A 20,690-nucleotide genomic window follows, 5' to 3' on the forward strand; every position below is an offset into this window, starting at 1 on the left:
GGCCCTTGTGATTAATACTGTCCTACACTAAGTCCAATGTATTTTATACTTTAGTCTTATACTGTGCTTTTAACTATATTGTGCATATTAGTACTAATCATATACTAATGAACTAATTCTTTGCTTAATTTAGAACAGTATGTAATGAAACTCGATTTTCTTTTATCTCTGAAGAAAAAAAAAGTTTTTGCTGGGACATGATGTGGGATTCTACTTTGTGGAAAATTTAAAGGAGAATCAGCTTTTAGACTTCTTCATTTCAGAGCTGGAAATTATACGCACCCTCCTTTTCAGTTAAATCTAATAGTGAGATACATCTAATGTTATGAAATCTTCTGGTTAAGGCTCTAATTAAATGTTATTTTGCTTTTCGTATACTAATAGTAAGTGAGCTTTTTGTAAGCTTACTTTGTTACCTACCAGAGTGCTTATCTATGAATTGTACAGGATGCTTTCTTGGACCACCTCAATACCTCATCTGCTATTTTTTGCTATGCAGCTTTCAGAATGAGTGAGGATGTTTTGCTGTTTGGATGAAAGATTGTTGGTTTGTTTTTTTTCTTTCTCTTCAGTATATAGTGAAGACATTATTTTCATTTTCTTTTATATTGATGCCAAATATTAAAATATTTTCTAATGAATTTTCATCTTAATCAACAAAGACCAGAATTTAATAATCTTTCCAAACCAGTCATAAATAATCTTGCTTGTGCTTAATAGCGTTTCTAAAAGCCTTTGTGAAGAGCAGAAAAGTAACATAGAATGGAACTTGCACTCCTTAGGAATTTGCCTTAAAAGAAACACATGTATTTGCCAGGAAGTGTCCGATACAGAAATTCCCCTAACACGAATGTTGATGTATTACATAGATAACTGTACGTCTGTGTGTGCTGCTCTTATTCTGAGAAAATCTGTGCAGAATTTTGAGTCTATTCCTTGTTCTGTATTGTATTTGTTACTTTTTTGTTTACAAGATATTTTGCAGTGTTATTTTATTTTTAACACTTGATGTGTTCTCTTGCATTCCTTCTTTTTTGAATCATTTTCTCTCTGTTTGAGGCTTTTTCCCTCTGTTCTTACATATTGGTGGCAGTAGAGTGCTACAAAATATTTGTGTTAGGGAGCAAAACAGGGAAACAAAGTAGGGACCCCAGCTCTGATCTGGTCTTAGGCAGTCAGTATTAGATCAGAATTGTTTTTGGTATGAAGTTGCAAGGGTCAGTGTTTGCAGCTAAGCATGCTGTTTTAAACACAACAACCAAACAAAACCATGGACTGCACAGATAATGGGTGGAGAAGATGCTGTTGTGAGATATGACCGTGCCTTGGAATTGTGCTGTTTGCAGGCAGTGCAAGGTTTCGCCTGACTCACTGCTGTGATTTTGCCAAATCTTTCCAACAGAACTCATTTCTTCTGTTGCACAGTTCTTTAGCAATTACTTTGCAGCGTGGCTCACTGCGAGATCAGCACAGGCGGTTCCTGCACTGCGAGGTCAGTGTCAGTGTGTGATTCTGATAGCAGCTCTGGTAGTCCCAGTGCAGCCTTAGGAGTTCCCTTTATGAGCTGAGCTCATACAAAGAAACAGCGACTAAATAATCAAATGGAGAAGCTTTCTTTCTATCTGTTTAGTAGCTGGTGACTATTTCTGAATAAAAGCTTTAGAACTGAGGGGAAAAATTCCTTCGGAGAACTTCTTCCTGACTGGGCCTGTAGCTGCCACCTTCAAAACCTGGATGGCATTGATGGACCCTAGGGCTCTGGCTGTTACTGTGTGTGTGTGTGTGTGTGTGTGTGTGTGTGTCTGTGTCTAAATTACTGTAACAGTATAACATGAACATGAAGAATGAGATGGTGAGTCTTGGAGACAGGTCTCTGGAGCTGAGCGCCGCTGGCCAGTGTGGGGTGCCTCAGCCTTGGATTGTGGCTGTACAGCATATTAGATCACTTTCTCCTGTGCTGCTCCTGTCACGAGGAAGAGTTGTGTAACAGAGAAAACATTGGGAAAAATTAGGGATTAATGTTTCCTTAGAGGGTAGTAAAGGGTGAATTAAAGACAGCATCATATAAAACCATCCTAGTTTCATTGCTTTTGAGGTTTGGGCTTCAGATTTATTAATTGTGCTGAGCTGAATTGTGCACTACTCCCAGGGGCTGTTGTCCTAGAACTAAAGAGTTTTAACTAAGCCGCTTGGCTTAGGAAGGGTGCTTGTGTGATAGAGAATAATAGTAAGTAATTGGTTTATTTTCAGCACACTACTACTAATGTTGTCTCCCATCCATTTTTTGATAGTAACTCTTTATTTCTGTTTCGTGTCCTTCTTTTCTACTGGTTATTTTCAGTTTTATGCACTTGAGGTGCATAAACTGGGAGGCGCCGGGAGGTGGCAGCAGCGCTCAGGTAGCCGTGCCGTGCAGGGATGGCAGCAGCTTTGGGTTGGATTGGGCTTGGGATTTTTTTTCCCCTTTATTTGATCAGCTTTGGAGTGACGTTAGATGAGGAAAGGAAGGAGGAGTTGAATTATTATGATTATTTTTTTATTCAGAGTAAATTCTGGAGGGGCTGTTTTTATTTTACTCTTGTTGGGCATCAGCACACATGAAACATGCTCATCAGTTATGCATGCAGTATACTTTCCCTTAATGCCTTACCATTATAACAAAATGAATTCATAATTGTGGATGTTTTTAGTCCATAAGTGCTTTAATAGCCTACAACTAATTTAGAGAGTTTGAAGAAGTAATAGACAGTGAAATATTACTGCTGTATTTCTTAAAGTGTTTTGTAAATACATTTATTTTTTCTCTGCTTGCCTGGGAAAAGATAAATGTATGTGTATGTATGTATGTGCATGTACACACACTGCTGTGTTTGCAAGTGTAAAAGAAAAATTCAAGGTAAGACAACTGCAATGGCAATAGTAGAAGAAATTCTATGGAAAGGCTGCTCCAAAAATAATGCTTCCTATTTTATTATTTTGACCTGTGACATCAGAGGTGGATGTTAGTAGCATGGCAGTAGAGGTTGAACCTTCCCCCCACTATCCTATTACAGTTTATTGCTGTGCAACAGATGGCAGCAGAGGGGCAGACTGACAGAATGGCGACCTCGATAGTGCGTTATATGGTAGGATACATTTTTCACTAGTGTAACATGGCCGTAAGATAAATAAGGATGACTGCCAATATCAAAAGGAACTGCTAGCTATAAATTGTGTTGGGAAAACCTTAAAAACACAGAAATATTATTCTTGGTTATTGCGTTCCCTGTTTAGAGAAACAAAAATAAAAAGTAGAGTTGAGTGTTAGATTTTTTTTTATTCATTTAAAATATTTTTATGATAATTTTTGACAGTGATTTTTGTTTTTTTCTTAAGAAAATATGTTTTCTTGCAAAACTGTAGCTTGACTCAAATTTTCTTTGATCTTGGATGTATTTTCCCCTTCTTTTACCGTCAGTGGAGTTTATAGGGCATCCTGTATTTCTTCTGTGATAAAGCTTTAATTAATTATTACTGCCAGGTTGTGCTGTGATCATTTTGTGCATTTTCAGTTGAATACTACTCTGCTGAACCTATGTACATACAGTTTAAACAGGCATTGACGCACAAAAAAAGAAAACTGTTGGTCTGCAAAGGTGCTGTGTACTGTGAATGCCCCACAAAGGGCACTTCAGATAAGGACTAAAGTACATAATAGTCAATGGCAGTCTTTCTGTTAACTTCAGACTTGTTCTTTGTAAGTGACTTTCATCTGCAAATTGACTTATGTATTATAATAGTTTCAGGTACTAGACAGGTAATGACTAAATTTGTTACATGTCAGATTTCAAAGGAGTCCTTCAGTAAATTTAACAGATTAGCTGAGAATATTTAGGAATCTCAGGATCTTCAGTCCAGATTATTTTTCATTGTTTATCTATTCCTTTTTACATCTTTTTACATAACGTTCTTGTTTTTTTCCTTTCTCAATATTTCTTCACCTTTTCTCCCTTGTGTGATCTTTACCTGCTATTATTTTTACAGTTGAGTGGGCTGCTTTCTAATTCTCGTCCCCTAAAGTGCTCTTTAGACTTTCTAGTGCTCTTTATATGGAGATCATGATTTGATTTTCTTGCTTTGCTGTCCACTCACAAAATTCAAATTAATGTCTATTCAAGGAGGTACTTCTATTGTTGCGTTCTTTTTGTTCTGTATTTTGTCACTCAGGAATACCATGCAGTCAACTGTAATGTTTGTCCTATATCTGACCAGAAAGTATTTCCATGTATATATTTTTCAGGGCTTTGAGACAGCATCATAATTTCAATAAAATTACATTAGTTGTTATTATTATCATCATCTTCATATCAAAAATAACAGAGCAACTGTTGATCTTTCATACGTGTAATGTTTGTTGTGTACTTTTTTGTCATTTCAGAAGAAAATTTCAAGGGAGTAGGAAAAAAATAGGGGAAAAAGCAAAAAGGCATCTTGGAACAATTATTATGGGACTGTTATGTCTTTGGAATTTAGTGGCCAAGCATATGTTAGCATTCTTTATGCCCCAGAAATGAATCTGGGCACATAACAATTAAGTCTCCAGGGCTCAAATAATATTGCTTTTTTTTTTTATGTGGTATTAAAGCATATGCACGAGCTCTTAGTCTTTCTCTGTTTTGATATTGTGAAAAAGCTTACACTTGTTTTTTGAGTGCCTGAGGGATTACCTTCCAGATGGCCAGAGATTTCTGCCACTGAAAATTTATATCTTGTCCAAAGCTGTGGGGGAGGAAGGGGCATTTTGCCTTCACAACACATTTATGTAACTGATGGCTAAAAGACCATGAAATGATCTCTATCTGCAATTCCCAGCCCTTCCAGTAGGAGATACTTTTCTCAGATTGGGTGTTTGGTGGGCTAAAGTTTTTGCCATAGGGCTGTTATATTTCTTTCTTAAGTCCTTGAAGTCCTGTTATTGATTTCAGTACGCTGCAAGATGATCTGTTTGGTAGTAAGAAGTTTCTCTGCACTGCTTATTTCTGAAGACTATTACACTCAAAGAAGTTACACTTCACAGTAAGCTTTCTAGGGGCTTTAGTTCTTCAGTTGGGGGGGAAGAAAGGAAAAGCATAAATGTATGTTGTGGGAGGAGAAGAGCTGAAATCCAAAAAAAGCATCACATTATTACTAGGCATCTCTTTTCAGTCCGGTTTGCTGTTTGAAAAGACAACTGGAAATTTCAGACAAGGAGAGAGAAGGGAAACCACAATTGCATCAAAGGATGGGAAGAAAACTGAAGGTGATTACAGAAGGAGATCTGGTCATATAAGAAGTGGGTTTACAGATGGCTTGCTGAGCACCATTTAATATTATTTTATAAAGTGATATTGTTTTATATGCTTGGTCAGGGATATCAGAAATCTATACAGAGTGTGGGATGAGGAACAACAGATGCTGAATATGTCTACCAAAGTGCTCAAGGTACTCTTAAGATTATTGTATGAAACCTGTTGGACGGCAGAATATTAACTGTGTGGCAAGATTGATCTTACAGAAAAAAAAATGCTATAACTAAAGAACTTACTGCAAAATAGAATTTATTCAGCTTTTTTCAAAGGCAGTAGACTGTAATTGCGTGAAGGACAGATATTGGTAAACAGTAGGAGAAATGAACAAAAAGTAATGAAACACAGCAAAGGGTTTTGTATGTCCTAAAAAAAAATATACAGCGGAAGGAATGTGGGGTACAAAGAGAGTTGGAGCAATTGCTATTCAGATTGGATACGATGTAGTGTTTTTTTGGATCCTAGCTAACTCACTTCAGTGGGCTCCAGCTACTATTCAGTAGTAATTGTGGATGTTCAGCTTTCATAGCATGGTGATGCCCATCTTTGTTGTGCCAGGTACCATAAAAGGGCAAGGCTAAATTGGACACGACTTCATGTAAAATTGAAAAAGAACTGAAAAGCATGAAAACCCTTAACTCATCTGTCTAGGGGTCAGATCCAGTTTGGAACATAAAGACAGGCACGATTTCTCTTTCATAGAGTGAGCTGGAAGATCCTACTGTGTATGTTTACACTCATGTTCCTATTTTGTAATACGGTATCCAAATTAGTAGAGTTGAAGGCAATATGTTCCCATGTCATCAACAAAGTTAACATATTTTGATTGCAAACTGAAATTACTAGACTTTTGCAAAATCAAACTGTATTAATGTTTCTTGTGTAGGAATAGGTATCACTGGACTTCCAAAAATATAAATTGAACCAACCTACATTATTTGGGGAATTCCACTTTCACTCTGCATGTCTGATAGGGAATTAGTGAGAATGCAGTGTCACCTAAATAGTATTTTGGTCACTGGCAGGAATTAGGATTTGGGAGCAAATGGAGGGGCAGGATGTCCCCTTCCTGCCCCCTGCGTATTCAAACTGTGCTTCCTTCCATTGCTTTCCAAGAGAGGTCAAAACACAGTGGAGACTGGATTTTCGTTTACTATGGGGAAAGGAGGAGTAAATGCTGAGCATTGATATTCACAGGCTCTTTAGCATAAGCTCTTTGGATTACATGATAGCTATTTTAAGTTTCTATTCCTACTGGTTAAAAAAAAATTGGTGCTGAAGTCTAGCTGACATACAAATTTGTTCCAATATTGAGAGAATGCTTGATTAGAAATCAAAACACTTAACAGTGTTGCACCATCCCCCTGACACCCGTTGGCAGATTTTCAATTTTATAGTAATATTTTCCATGTAATTTCTCATATATTGCTATGTGAAAGGTACAAAAAAATCAATCCTGCAGGGACCAGATACAGAGGAAAAGATGGAATAATGCAGACTATCTGTTGATACGTTTTTAGACACTCTGAAGGATAACAAAAATGTTTTTGTTAATCTCTAAAAGTAATGTTCAGCAGATTATAGTCTTTATCTTGACTAAGTGTATGTTTTCACTCTGGTGTTCATCATTTTAATATACTTTTGTAAATGTTGATGAATTAGATTATTGGTTTTCCAGTGACAGATGGTGGATGACAAATGTTTGGACTCACGCAGTTTCAAAAGGTGTGTGGAAGAGTACTTTGTGAAAGTGGGCTATCTCTTATTCTGCAAAAAGTTTAAGTTCATATTTAACATTACATTTAACAGGGCCACAAAGATGATGAGGGGCCTCTTATGAGGGAGGGCTGGGAGGCTTGGGGCTGTTCGGCCTGGAAAAGACTGAGAGGGGATCTTATCAGTGCTAATAAATATATAAAGGATGGATGTCAAGTGGATGGGGCCAGGCTCATTTCAGTGGCACACAGCAACAGGAGAAGGGGCAACAGGCACAAACTGGAACACAAGAAGTTCCATGAACATGAAGAAAAAATTCTTTATTTTGAGGGTGCCAGAGCACTGGAGTAGGCTGCCCAGAGAGGCTGTGGAGTCTCCTTCTCTGAAGATATTCAAAACCTGCCTGAACGCTTTCCTGTGCAACCTTCTATGGGACTTGCTTTAGCAATGGGTTGGACTTGGGGATCTCCAGAGGTCCCTTCCAACTGGTAAGATTCTTTGACTAGGAATTTGAATAGTTCCATCAAGTTAACCACTACTGAAAGTGTATTTATTGGTGTGGGACATTGCATGTTCTTAAGCCCATGCTGGGCTTACTTATTCTGCTTGGAATAGCCAAATTGGCTATCAGAATAAACAACTAAAATGCATGTTTTCTGTGGTCCAGCTGGTCCCAGATAGTTAGTTAGTCTATATAATTTATACTCCACTGGCACAGCAGAGCTGCTGCCCTCGCGGGGAAGCAGATTATCTGCAAGGAGCGAGCAGATGGTCTTTGTGCTCCCTGCTGAGGGCATTGTATCATGGAGAGGGCAGAGCCAGTCCATGGCTAGGAGTCACTAGCTTGGCTAGCCAGAGCAGCCAAAGGCATCCTGCTGGCTGCTGCTCCTTGCTTTGCAGTTTGTGCAGAGCCCATATGGGCTCTTTAGAGGACAGGAGGGTGAGGGTTGTGACATGCCAATCTTTTCCTCATGGCTGACTTCCTGGAACTACAGTCCAGGGCTATGGTTCTGCTGGCAAAAGCTTTCCAAAACCAGGGACAAATCTGCCTTGCAGATTATACATCTAAATTTCCTTTTGCATAGCACAGTTCTCTGAAGGATAGGAGTGGACAGATTTTCAATGCAATAGGAAAGATTATTTAAGTGCAAACTGTGTGAAAGAAGCAGATAAGGGTATGTTTTTCCTGTAACTCCACTGTAGCTGTTTAAATTTTACAGGTGGGATACTGTATATTATACTGTAATTATATTAAATAATTTAGATGAGATAAAAATCAGAGTTACTTGTATTCCTGCATGGTTTCTGGTCCTGTGTTACCTGCAAATGAGACATGTTGCCATAGGCATGTTTTAGCTGCTCTAAAATCTTACTGTTTTTCTGTTTGAAATGGTAGGACAAAAGCTACATCTCTACGTATTTAGCAGTTTATGACTCAGTTTGTGAAAAGAGAATAATGAACCTAGTAGTTATTAAAAGGTTTATCTCAATTTAACTATAACATAATATTTGAATTTCATAGTTTCCCACTGACTAGCTTTTTTTTTTTTCCTATTGGTTACTTAAGAATCTGAACCATGACTACCTGCTAGAATAAAATAGGAATGAAGACTGCTTGCTGTAGGTCTAAATTTTATCTGGGGAATTGGAGCAGAACAGCCACTAAGTGAAACTGCTCTGCATCTCAGCTATAGAGGACATAACCTCTCTTGCTTCCCTAGCTGTCAAATAGTGCCCTACTTCGTTTTTCTTTTGTGTGTGATTTCCCTCTGATACAGTTTTACTAGTGGATAATTTATTACAAAATATTCTGAGCTGACTTCTATATCATTAGATGATTAGGAGCTTTTATAAATGTCTTCAAAAATATATAGTGTATCTGTAAAATGGATGAATCCACACTGTACTGTAACTTTTAAAAGTAAAAGCTTTGTATAGGCACAAAAAATGTGATTAGATGGAAAAAATCCTTAAAACAGTATATTTCTATGTGGTTTGTGAATCTAATGGTACTACTGAAAGATATTAGCTTCCATAGGAATCTGCAACTCTATGAAGTAAATTAGGAAGAAGAAAGAAGTACTCTAGTTGTGGCAGGTAGAATTTCCATGCTACGTGTTCAGGATGGCTTAGATTAATGGTCACTCTAATGTACTGTATGTATAGTTATTGTATTTTAAATGATGTATAATTTTTCAGTTTCTGGTGAGCAAACGTCTAGGAAGCACCTTGAAAACAGCTTCCGCCATTGCTGTTCTTGGAGTTTCCAGTAACTCTGGTGACTGCTGAAAGGCCACGGAGAGGGACGTGCTTCCAGTCTGGTGATGGAGTGGGGATAAGTTGTGGTGGTGGGGTGCATGTTCTGCTAGCAGAGGACATCCGTTAGTCACAAAATCCGTATTGCATTGGACTATCAGGGTTTTATGCAAACATAATTATTTCTTTAACACCAAGAGGGAGTATACGAGTCATTTGGTAATTATGTGCCAAATTATGACTGTTGTTAAATCATCTAATTCTAAATATAAAGCATTTTAAATTACAGTGCAGATCTTAAAAGATTATCATTATCTCTGTGTTGAATTTGTGTACACATATATGAGTTTTATGGCAGGTAATAATAGATGCAAAAGATGTATTAGAATAATAGTGATTAGTAGTCTGACATGGAATTTATTTGTGACAGTATGTCACCCAAGGGGTACATGGTTGAGTCTATTGATATTTTAGATAATTGTCTCTTACTGGTTTCTAGCTGTTTCTTCCGTCTTCCTCTGGATGTGAAATGAAGACTAAAATAGCCGTCCTTTACAAGATATACGGAGACTAGGGGAAAAAAGGGGGATTACATGGGGGAAACTCATTTTATGTATAAATGATTATATTAAAAAAATACAGGTACGGAACAGACATAATCTCAATGTGATTGTTGCCTCTATCTAGCGGAGTGTAAGAGGAAAAGCTACAGAACCCAGGGCTAATAAGGATATTGCTGTAAAGGAAATCCCACCTACAGAGGAAATCCCATATTCTTTTAATATGCCAATTGAATATGCAACCTGCACACTGTAGCAAACTGAAGTCTCAGTAAAGATGGTGTAATATAAATTGAAACAGGAATTAATTAACGTATTAATGCGTTTTGTGCCTACTGTGCTCATCTGGTGATCAGATTATTTTGCTAAATGCAATCAGAATTGTACAAAAGAATATTTATATAATAAAACTTAATTAACTAGAAATTTAAGATGAAAAAATTACAGGAATGAAGTGAAGGAAATTGTAGAATGTTATTTATTCTCATCAATAGTTGTCTTTGTGAAGTAAAAGTATAATTTCTGGGTATGATTCTTTTCAAACTGCATTGGGAAAAAAATAGCAAGAGAGGAGAAAATCATGAAGTCTGTAACCAGAAATAGCAGCAATTTACGCGTTGCTAAGTCAAAAAAAAACCCCATAAACTGTTTTTGTTTTTAAAAGCTGAAACAAAGGATCATCTTCCTATCCATAATCTGTGACAAAAAGACAAACTGTTTGGGCAAATGAATATTGAATGCAACCCATCCCAAGCAAACTAATTCAAAATCACTCTTAGTGCTGAATTCGTTGATGTAGTAACTTTCTTACTTTGTAAATCCTTCATATATTTTGCTAGTATTTTTGATAGTGCTTAAAAGGACAGCAGTATTAAATGCAAATTATTCTGGTTTTCATCTCTGTTGCAGTTTCCAAACTCTGCAGCTACATCAGTGTTCCAAAGAGGATAAAAACTCCTTTGCTAACTTGGTTCTTATCATTTATTTTTTAAAATATGCCTAAGTGCATGGCCCAGAGTTATGGCAGCTGCAGAAGTGTGGTAACTAAGGAGGCTAATTGGAGACCTACATTACATATTGAGCAGGTCTGCACTGCTCTGCTTCTCCAAATGTCAAATGCAGAACCAGTTTGATGCTCTAGCTGTGCAACTGCGTGTGTTTCACAGGGACTTATCACTTGGTTTGAAAAGGTGGCCAAGAGAGCAAGACAGCAAAGGGTGACACTGGTAAGCTGCCTGAGGGTGTGGAAAGGCCGGGTTGTGAGAGTCTGCCCTGAGGGTGGCTGGGAGATGATGGGATGGGCTGAAGAAGCATTTTTGGTCAAACCAAGCTCAGTTCAACTGAGAGGGAAGCAGCGTTAAGAGCTGTTGCTTAGAAGAGGTCATTTCCATAGACTACTCTTGTCAACTGGACCCAGCTGTCTCCAGCACAGCACTGTCTATATATATTCAGGAGCAACATTAGGGGCCAGATGTCCACACTGGGTTAAAACTTTAGAGATGAATGCTACTTTTGGAATTTAATTGAGTGAGGTAGTTAATCTGTTTATTGTTAATAGCTCAGTGTGGATTTATATTTTTAATGTTCAGACATGTAGGTTGAATAAATCTTCTGTAGTTTAATCAGCCCGGGGTTTGTTTGAATATTTGTATTTCAGTTACTTTTCATGAGTAGAGGGGTAAACGCTCCTGAGAGGTGCTTCTTGTGTGGAGCATAAAAATATGGCGTTGTCCTGTAGGAAATATCAAAAGAGCATCTCCTATGCATTCAAGGAAAAGCAAAACCTCTAGAAAAACAAACAAACAAACAAAAAACCCAAAGAATTTAGTCCTGAACTTATATAATCATGGAAAAATAGATGTGAGAATCTGAGTGAAAAGCATTTGGAGATGGCTCAAGTGTTACCATGTACTTCATCTGTTTGCTGGCATATGCAGTTTGTTTCCTGTATGTTCTAGACCAACTTGAGAACAGACTCTGTTCTAATGTGAATAGAGATGTTCTGAAAGTGACAGGAAACATTTCCAGTACGACAGAGTGATTTGAACTGATGTTGATCAGCAGTGGTAGCGTAGCACTTAAACACATTTAGCAGTTGTAGAAAAAAAATGGCTCAGTGCTCATTTGGTTTATTTGTGTCCTGTCTAATCTGCTTAAAACAACGGTGGCCACTTTCCTTTATAAGCAAAACAAAAAAGATCCCAAAACCCAACTTGTTTTAGTAAGTTGCCACACAAGTTTCTTTAACATTACTGTTTTTAAAAATTGCTTTGTCCTACATATACTGGTCTCTGAATTAGTGTATTTTATGTGAATAGATTTCAGATTAAAATAAGTAAGTGAATGTACTCAGGCCTTTAAAAAAAAAAAAAAAGCTTCAATTGGTAGTTTTCAGAAAGTAGTAAAGCGTAAGTCTTTTTTTCCAGTTACGAGTGTGAAATAGCCAGATTCTCATCTAGTACACTATACAGCACTTTAGTCAAGGAACTATTGTTATAGAGCAGATAAGATTAAAAAAAAAAATCATTGGGTTTGATGAAAACCTGCATGAACAGTGGGGGGAAAAAAAAAAAGCCAAAGTTACCATAGCAACCACCAGGGCTTTAGACAGAAGCTAAGTAAATAGTGGAGAAATGTAACAGAAAATGTGAGGGCCATTTGATAAAGCATTAAAAAATGAAAATGAAATTTTAAGGCAAACATGATTAATACTGAGCTTTTATCCCTTCAAAATCCCTAATCAGCAGCTGATTGCCCTTAAAATAAAAATAAGAGGACTGGTATTGATAAAGTTTTAGTGTTGGAATCCATTAGTCTCTGTTAAAGAGACATTTTTGTGAATTTCATGAAAAACAGGTGACAGTTGTATGAGATACTTCTGCTTATTTTCTTCTCAATGGAGGTTAAGGCTGCAATCTTAACCTATGTGGTTGATGAAGCTCTAAGAATGCCTCTCCTGATACAAACAGCGGTTAGACCGAAAGTTTGCCGAATGAAAGTGGCCCCACAGTAGAAATACCATGAGTTCTCTGTGGGATTTTGTTAGGTCAACTGGCTGCATAACACCATAGGATTGGCAGAGGCAGCTTTAAAGTTCTTGGGCAGTAGAATTTTGTGAATGGACAATGTTGGTAATCTGAGTGGGGCAGAATGTCCTGTATAAAACAGGTTTATGCAGTCAGCACAGTCGCTTTCCCGTGCCTTTGTGTCAGAACCTGTCCTCTTTATTTTACATGCCATGCTTTGATTTTTGTCTTTCTAAATGCAGTTCTTCATTCTGTGCATTAAGCCTAGTATTTTGCCTATATATTGCTTCACAGTTGGGCAGAATTAGTTGTTATGTGGGTGAATTTCAAATGTACATGTGATAAGATTGCAAGCATCATTTCTTTTCTACTTTCTATGCAGCTATTAAATCTGAAATTCGGTTTTAGTCCTCACAGAGTGGTCCATGTTGAAACCTTAAGTAAATAAGAAAACTTTGAAAGTGGAACATAGACTTCAACGTTCCATCTTGAAAGAGTGTGAATATTGAAGCATTCTGAAAGTTTAAGTTCAACAAAAGAAACAAAAAAAATACTTTGTCCTTTTGTTTAGAATACTCTCTGACTTGCTTCTTGTCTTCAGGACTGTGTTAGCACCTGCTTGGTTGCTGCTTGTGTTACAATATGTTGGCATGGTGCAACTGGCTGATACCCAACTATGCTGTGCCCTGGGGCTTTACCTGTGTCAGTGCAGTTCTTCACTGGTGTCTGTTTCTTCTGTTCTTCTGGTTCTGAAGTGTTGTTTTCTGAAGAGCCAGTGATTACAAATATGTGTCTACATTAAAGTAGGAGCTTAAACTGGTGAAGTCCAGCGTGGCTGAGTTTCAAGTGATAAAAGTTCTGTGTCAGAGCAGTGGGTTATGATGGGGCCAACTTAGCACCAGGGCAGCATGGGGGCTTGGTTGCTGCTGCACTTGGAGCCATTGCAGGTGGTTGCTGTTCCCAGATCTTTCCTGCAGCCAGAGCACTTTGCTCAGTATGCCCACCTCTGCCAGAGACCTGATCCAAAAGCCCTGCAGAATCAAATCACAGCATGAAGCCTTATTATTTCCCAACACAGTCTGTTAGGGCATTGAGGTTTTTTGTTGTACTGGTGTACACCTGAGATCAGAAAACTCATACACATTACATTGTGAAGGAGTTTTCTGTGACGACTCAGTTAAGTTCCTGCTGAACGTGTTTAGCACAAGGAAAAACAGGAATGGTTTTCTAGCACTCTTTTTTTACTGTGCTGTTGTAGATGTGTGGAAACCCAGAAGTGTGGTGCTGTGGTGGGTCATGCAGGCTTGAGATACTGAGCACATTATGAGAAACGTGGTCTGTCACTGGTGTCACGAGGCAGGAGCACAGCCGAACCCTGCATTTTTGTCAGATGAAACTCAGCCCCACTAGGTGGTGCAAGCAAATAAATCACCTTGCAAAACACTTCTTGCCAGATTAGTAAGCTTAGGGGAAATGTGTCTTTCACTAAATTAGAACACAGTCTGTATTTATTTTACCTTTGTAATTATGTATATTAGTTATTAAGAGTGTCCTAAGTCTTCTCTTTCCGCATGCAAGAAAAGGTGTGTTCTTTGCTGGGACGTGCCTTTCAGGTAGCATAGGCTGGCAGCAGGGTGCTGCGCTCACAGCTGAGGCGGTGACCTGCAGAGAAAGTGGAAAAGCTTGCAGTTTTTCTGTGCTGGCAGAAAGCCTGCCGATATCTTTCGAGGGCCTTTCCAGACAGTCAGCTGTACCTTGCCTGGCCCTCAGAATCTCCCCCATTATGATTTATCCTTTGCCAGTTGCACTTTGGATTTGCTTACCTCTGCAGCAATATCATATACATGCAATTAAATTATATATTTACAAGAAAAACAGGTTTCAGATGGTAAGCTAAAATACCACACCATCAAGGTATTGTCCTGAACAACTTAGTGTATAAAATTCCAGTAGAAATTCACCCTTGAGATGTAATGTATACAGCTGGTCTGTAATGGTCACTGTGCTATATTTATTAGATCGCTGCCTCTGTTATGCTTTAAACAAACAACAATGAACAACAGAAAGAAAACCACTCAAACCCAGAAGCACACTTCCGTTGTGCTCCTGGACGTGATTAGAACATGACATTATCAATCCATGTTGTACTACCTATAAGAATTGTGTTGAATTTAGACCACAATCTCTCAATAATTCAATCTTTTACTAGATTTTCTCTTCCTCCTCCTTCCTGTTGAAAAGTCTTCTTGTTGAATGGTGGCTTTGCTAAAGATAAGCTGGACAGTAGTTGGTCACCAGCTTTTTATAGCCACAAACCATTAGCAAAAGTATTTAAATTCTAACAAAATGCATTCTTGAGATAAGTAGAAATTCCTGGGACCCTCCACTTACTGAGAGCCATCATCATTGTTGATTTTTTTTTGTCATAAGTCCTATTTTACCAGAGTTCATATGGCTTCCCAGTGGACCCCGGGCTGCCAGCTCTCCAAGAAGGTGGTGGCATCACGGCCTTACTGTGGTGCTGAAGCAGCCCCTGCCTGCACTTCTGGGTGAGTGCTGCAGTGAATGTGTTGTCGGCTGCTTAGCAGTCAGTGTGAGACAGCAAGTGTTCTTCTGTGGTGCTGTTTTCCCCGCTTATATCTGTCATTCAGGCCTTTATTTCACAAGGAGTGCAGTGTGTTCATAAATGCTTTATTATCATGTTTCAGACCAGGGCTCTGTAATAAGACAACAACTGCAGCTCTGTAGTGAAAGCTGGGTACTTTTCAGTGCTGTATATTTACTGAAATGGAAATTTTTCATTTCAAAGTGACTTAAATATTCATCATTTAAGATGGGTGTTGCATTTGTCCTAGCCCCTATTAATGCAGTGTATGTTTGTGTTGTTGTGGGCTTATTCTCTTAGTAAATAAGGCAGGGAGACATTAAAGTGTAAAAAATAAATGCAGCAATACTGGCCATAGAACGCTGCACATCTAGCCTGCACCCATGAAAGCTCAATTGACCAACAGCCAATGCATATGCTAGTTACAAATAGTAAACACATACTCAAAGTTTTGCTGTAAGACTTTATTAGAATGTATAGTCTCTTTAGGGTAGACAGAAAAATTCCAGCAGAGATGTTGTATTTAAAATGCAAAAAGAAGCTTTTTTTCCTTAGTTTTGTTGTGGTAGGGGACCAACACGCTCAATTACCGTCATACACTTTTGGCTTTTATTAACTCCAGAATTAGAGTAGAATTTGTATTTGTACTGTGAGTGAAGTAGAAGGATTTCATATATATTAAAACACTTTGATATTCATACTGAAAGAAGTGGTGCTTGTTGTGATAACAAGGTAAAAGTTGCATGACAAAATCTGAACTCTTTACTTTCTCCATATATTTGGTAATACATAGCATGCCAAACTTCTTTTGGCTCTTGCTTGTGTTTGTGCTTTCCTCACTTTGGATTTTTTTTCCTGAGCATATTACTGTGTAGTTGGAGTGGTTCCATTGTTTCTATAACTGTTAGTTATTCCATATGCAGATGGTGAAGGAGAAATCTGGCCTCATTATCTGTAATAAATGAACCAAGAAGCTTAATTCTTACCTCGGTTTCATATTTGTGCTTTTTATGTATAAGTGTGTGTGTACACACACGTGTACTGCAAGGGTCCTGAGCAGCACTGAGGGCTTTGTTCTGTTACATAAGGCATCTTGTGAGGTTGAAATGTCTAAGTTGTGACAGGTTGGCATTGTGATGTTTTCTGCTATATGCAGTCTGTTGCTGGTAGTATCTACTCTGTAGATTGTAAACGTAAGCAGGAAATAACTTTTAGATAATGGAAAAACCTGCTGAGATTAGGTTAATAAACCTTGCTGGACGCAGGCACAGCCAGGGAGATGTGTGGCTGGAGAGCGTGTTCTGTCTAAACACTGAAGGTTGGATTTTAAAAGTTGAAGTCCAATTTTCACAAATGACTATTTACTATCAGTCTTCAGAAGACACTTTTGTTAGCATAATAATTCTGCTGACAAGTTATTTATTTACTTACTTTACCCCATGCAAGGACCAACCCATTCAGATGTTCTTGAAAAATGTGCTGCTTAATTTTTTAGCAAATAAAAACATCTCATGCAACTAGTTTTTGCTGAATTGTTTTCTAAAGAAAATCTTGGGTGATTGTGTAGCATTGCTTAGTATATACAACATTGATGATTAAGACCATTCCAAGATTTTATAAACTAAAATTCATATAAACATAGGTATGGAAAAAATCTGAGATTTCTTTAAAAAAAAAACAACAAATAAACAAACAAAACCTTTTAGTATTAAATGTTTTTAGCCCTTTGCTGTGTTAGTAAACCAAGTAAAACACTACAGAAAATCTAAGGTAATTGAGAAGGAAAGATGAGGAGGGGTATGGTTGTAGCTTACTCAGAGCTGATTCTGTTCTTGCTTTAGCCTTGTCCCTTGAAGGCTGCAAAGAGAAAGGGAGCTTATAGCTTGTGGCATGCCCAGAGCTACTGCATCTGTCTTTTCCCAGGAAGAGGAGAGTGAGGTAATCAGAAAACTGGATTTGGCAAGTGTCTGAGATACTGGATTTTGTGTCAGGTATTTGGATTAGAAACCACCTAGGAACATTAGAAGCCTGGGTTGTCCAGCCTGCTGTTTAGCTTTGCAGCCAGGGATAACTTGCAAATCCAGGAATGTCTCTTGTGTGAGTATATCTGGTAGATAATGGTACTACTACAGCACTGAATTGATTGGAAGGTGATAGTGTCCCTGTGTCTGTCCCATACCCTTTGGACTTAGTGGCTTACCTTGACAAGCGGCTTGCCTTGGTGTTTCTGTTCCTAGGAACCAAAACAATTCTAGCTGCAAAATTTGTACAATCAAAGAAATTAATATAGGGTGCTCTGGTGAATATGCAGTGGTCTGTGGTGGACAGGAGCTGAGTCCTTTCTGGTCCTAATACTAGAACCAGAATATAAGGGAGGATGGAAATACACATCATGAAATAGCATTGTAAATTAAAAGGTTGTCTGCTTTCAAGTCACACAGTCATCTACTCCTTGTTCAACATCATCAGACTCCATAGCCTGCAGTACCTTGACCTCAAAGGATGTAATGTAGCTAAGTGTTAGGATTTGAACGTGAGGTTTCATCTGCCATTAACAAAAACAAACAGAACCAAAATCATGAGAAAAATGATGCAAGCTGCCTGTAAAAACAAAACAAAAAGGAAATAATACTCTAGAAGATTAGACAGAAAAAGCTCAAGAGCTGTATGTGTTCTGTGCAGCTAATGTGAAGAGAAGCCCTCTAATGTGCTTAATAATATACTGTTACCTAGACACATGTGCTGATAGGAGAGCCATCGGATCTCCTAAAGCATTTATTGCTGGCTGTCAGCCGATTTGGAGCACTACTCAGTTCTGCTATGGCTGCTTAGAGCCAGCTGCAGAGAGAGGAACAAAGGAGGAAACCCAATGGTGGAAGAAGAGAAAATAGTTAAGTTACGTAGTGTATTGTTTTGCTGTCCGTTGTGTATATCTGTTTTCTGCTTTGTACAAATGTGCTACTGTGATGCTGTATCCAAAGAGATAAAATGCAACATTTATTGTCTAGGGGAGAGTTGATTGCACAGCAAATCACTTCTTGAAACCCCATAACTGTAATTTTTAAGATGAATATTCTGAGTGCCCAGGATATAGCATGTTTAAACTTAGTCTATTATTGGTACCAATATATGCTCTTTTCTGTGTAGAAATGCTTAAGTTCTTTTTTTTTTTTTTTTTTTTTTTTGCTGTTTGTTTTCTTGTTCTTTCATACCAGCAGCAGCTGGAAGCTGGCAGGCTGATTAGCAGCCCTTCTTTAAAGGATCTGAGGGCTGTGGTGGACATGAAGTTGCATAGAAACCAACAGCAGACTGTCATCATCAGTAAGGCAAACTTCCTGCTAAGGTACATGAGATTGTTAGCAGATTGAGCAATATTACTACTCTTTCTCCTTGATCAGTGCTAGTGGAGTCCCACCTGAAATACTCTGTCTGACTTTTGGCCTTCCTCTTCAAGAAAGGTGCTCAGATGCAGGAGAGGGTTCGGTAGAGGTTGGGCCAAGATGGTGAGGACCTTGAGCACCTAGCCTTGAAAAGTGATCGAGGGATCTGGGCTTACTTAGGCTTGTAAAGACAGGAATTGTAGTGGCAAACTACAGTGGTTTGAAATGCAGTTAGAGGTGGTAAACTCTCCTCTAACCAAGGGATATTGGCTGTAGGTTGCAGCTTGGAAGGTTTGGGTCTATCATTAGGAGAACAGTTTTTTCGAAGAGGATGGAGTAGCCCTAGAACATGTTATGTGGAGAGGTTAGTGAAGTTTTGAAGGCAGCTAGGTGAAGCTGTGACTGACCTGATCTGGTACTGGGAGGTCTAACTAAATGATCTGCAAAAGCCTCTTAGAAACAATATTTCTTTAATTCCAGGTGACTGTCTACATTGAATTTGAGTAAAAAGGCAAAGAAAAAAAGTGAAGTAGGAATCTTCAACTGTGGGGAGTATGGTAGAAGGAGGTCTGATGATAATGTCAGACAGAAAACAGACATTGCCACTGCTACTTTGGCAGATTCTTGTAGTGACTAAATATTCTCATTAGAAATTATAGCTGGATGGTACATTACATGACTCATGAACTGAAAAAAACAGAAATACATACTGTAGGTGTAGAAATATTGGGACTTAAAAACCCTGCACATTTTAGAAAGTGCTTGTCGAGAAGCATAACAATTTAGACAAATGCAGATACATTCTGTTTAATTTAAATATGCAGAAAGGAACAGTGAAAGGAAACAAAATGTGAATTTAACTGTAATGGCCGCTAAATAATGGAACTGCTGTGTTGGCATGCTACCATGTTAATTGTTTGTTTTAAAAACATCTTCCCGCTGATTTTTCTGATGTTTCATGCACTGGCAGGTGTCGTTAGAGCCTCAGTGAATATGCATACCAAAAATACACTTTGAACAAAACTGAACTTTGGCTCGTCTAGGTGGGAGATAGTCTTTTCTGGCTGGTTTGGACCATCAGTGCAAGCTCCTCCGGTATTGCTAGATTTGGCTATATGATGTGGCCTGAGTCTGGGAAGTTTCATGGAGACTCTTGTTCTCTTTTCTCCTCCACAAACTCTGTGTTCTGTGGAGATGAATTAAAGTAAAGCAAGGAGAAGCTACTTTTTGCTGTGGACTCAGATGGAGATTTTCAATGATAGAGGAGAGACTTAGCTGGTCTTTTATCTCCTTTTTTTTTTTTTTATTAGCATTTTGTGCTTCAGCAGCATCATCATGTTGAAGTTTAAATTAATTCAAGACAGATTTTCTAATTTACCTAAAATGTGGAATATTTGAGATAACAGAATAAGCCCTCCAGGTCATGTGTTTTCCAGCAGCAGCAAAGACAGTTCTGCTTAGTTAAGCTAATATTCTTTCAAATTCCTTTCCTGTGTCTTGCCTAAGTGTAAAAATAGGAGCAGGAAGAACAGATTGTCCCTTCTGTGTCTAAACATTTTAGCAAAAGTCATTGGCCAGAAAAGAGAAGAGGATGTATTGGTCAACCTGTGTATTTGGCTGAAATGCAATACAGATTTCCATCACCTCTTTTTAGGATCTTGGGATGGTTAAGTATATGTAGCTTGGCAGAAGTTAATCACTTGAGATTCTTCAGATGAGAAATTATATCTGGATCATAGAAAGACAGAGGAACCATTTGTTACAGTCTAGTTTTATACAGTTTATGAAGCAACAGATTAAAGCTGAAATGTGTCTGGCAGACT

General features: G+C 38.2%; 1 protein-coding gene across 5 annotated transcripts in view; it reads left to right on the forward strand.

Annotated features, from left to right (window-relative positions):
• PIGK (phosphatidylinositol glycan anchor biosynthesis class K) overlaps positions 1 to 20,690 on the forward strand; it is a 63,806-nt gene that overhangs the window by 15,405 nt on the left and 27,711 nt on the right. Inside the window, exon 10 of one of the 5 annotated variants that reach the window (XM_025152868.3) lies at positions 5,185 to 5,278. The exons of the other annotated variants lie outside the window; for them this stretch is intronic. Coding sequence (XP_025008636.2) covers positions 5,185 to 5,278 — 94 coding nt within the window. The remainder of the gene's footprint in view (positions 1 to 5,184; positions 5,279 to 20,690) is intronic. 5 annotated transcript variants of the gene reach the window in all.

The sequence above is a fragment of the Gallus gallus genome, chromosome 8 (genome assembly GCF_016699485.2).
Source record: "Gallus gallus isolate bGalGal1 chromosome 8, bGalGal1.mat.broiler.GRCg7b, whole genome shotgun sequence".
NCBI classification, from domain to species: Eukaryota; Metazoa; Chordata; class Aves; order Galliformes; family Phasianidae; genus Gallus; species Gallus gallus.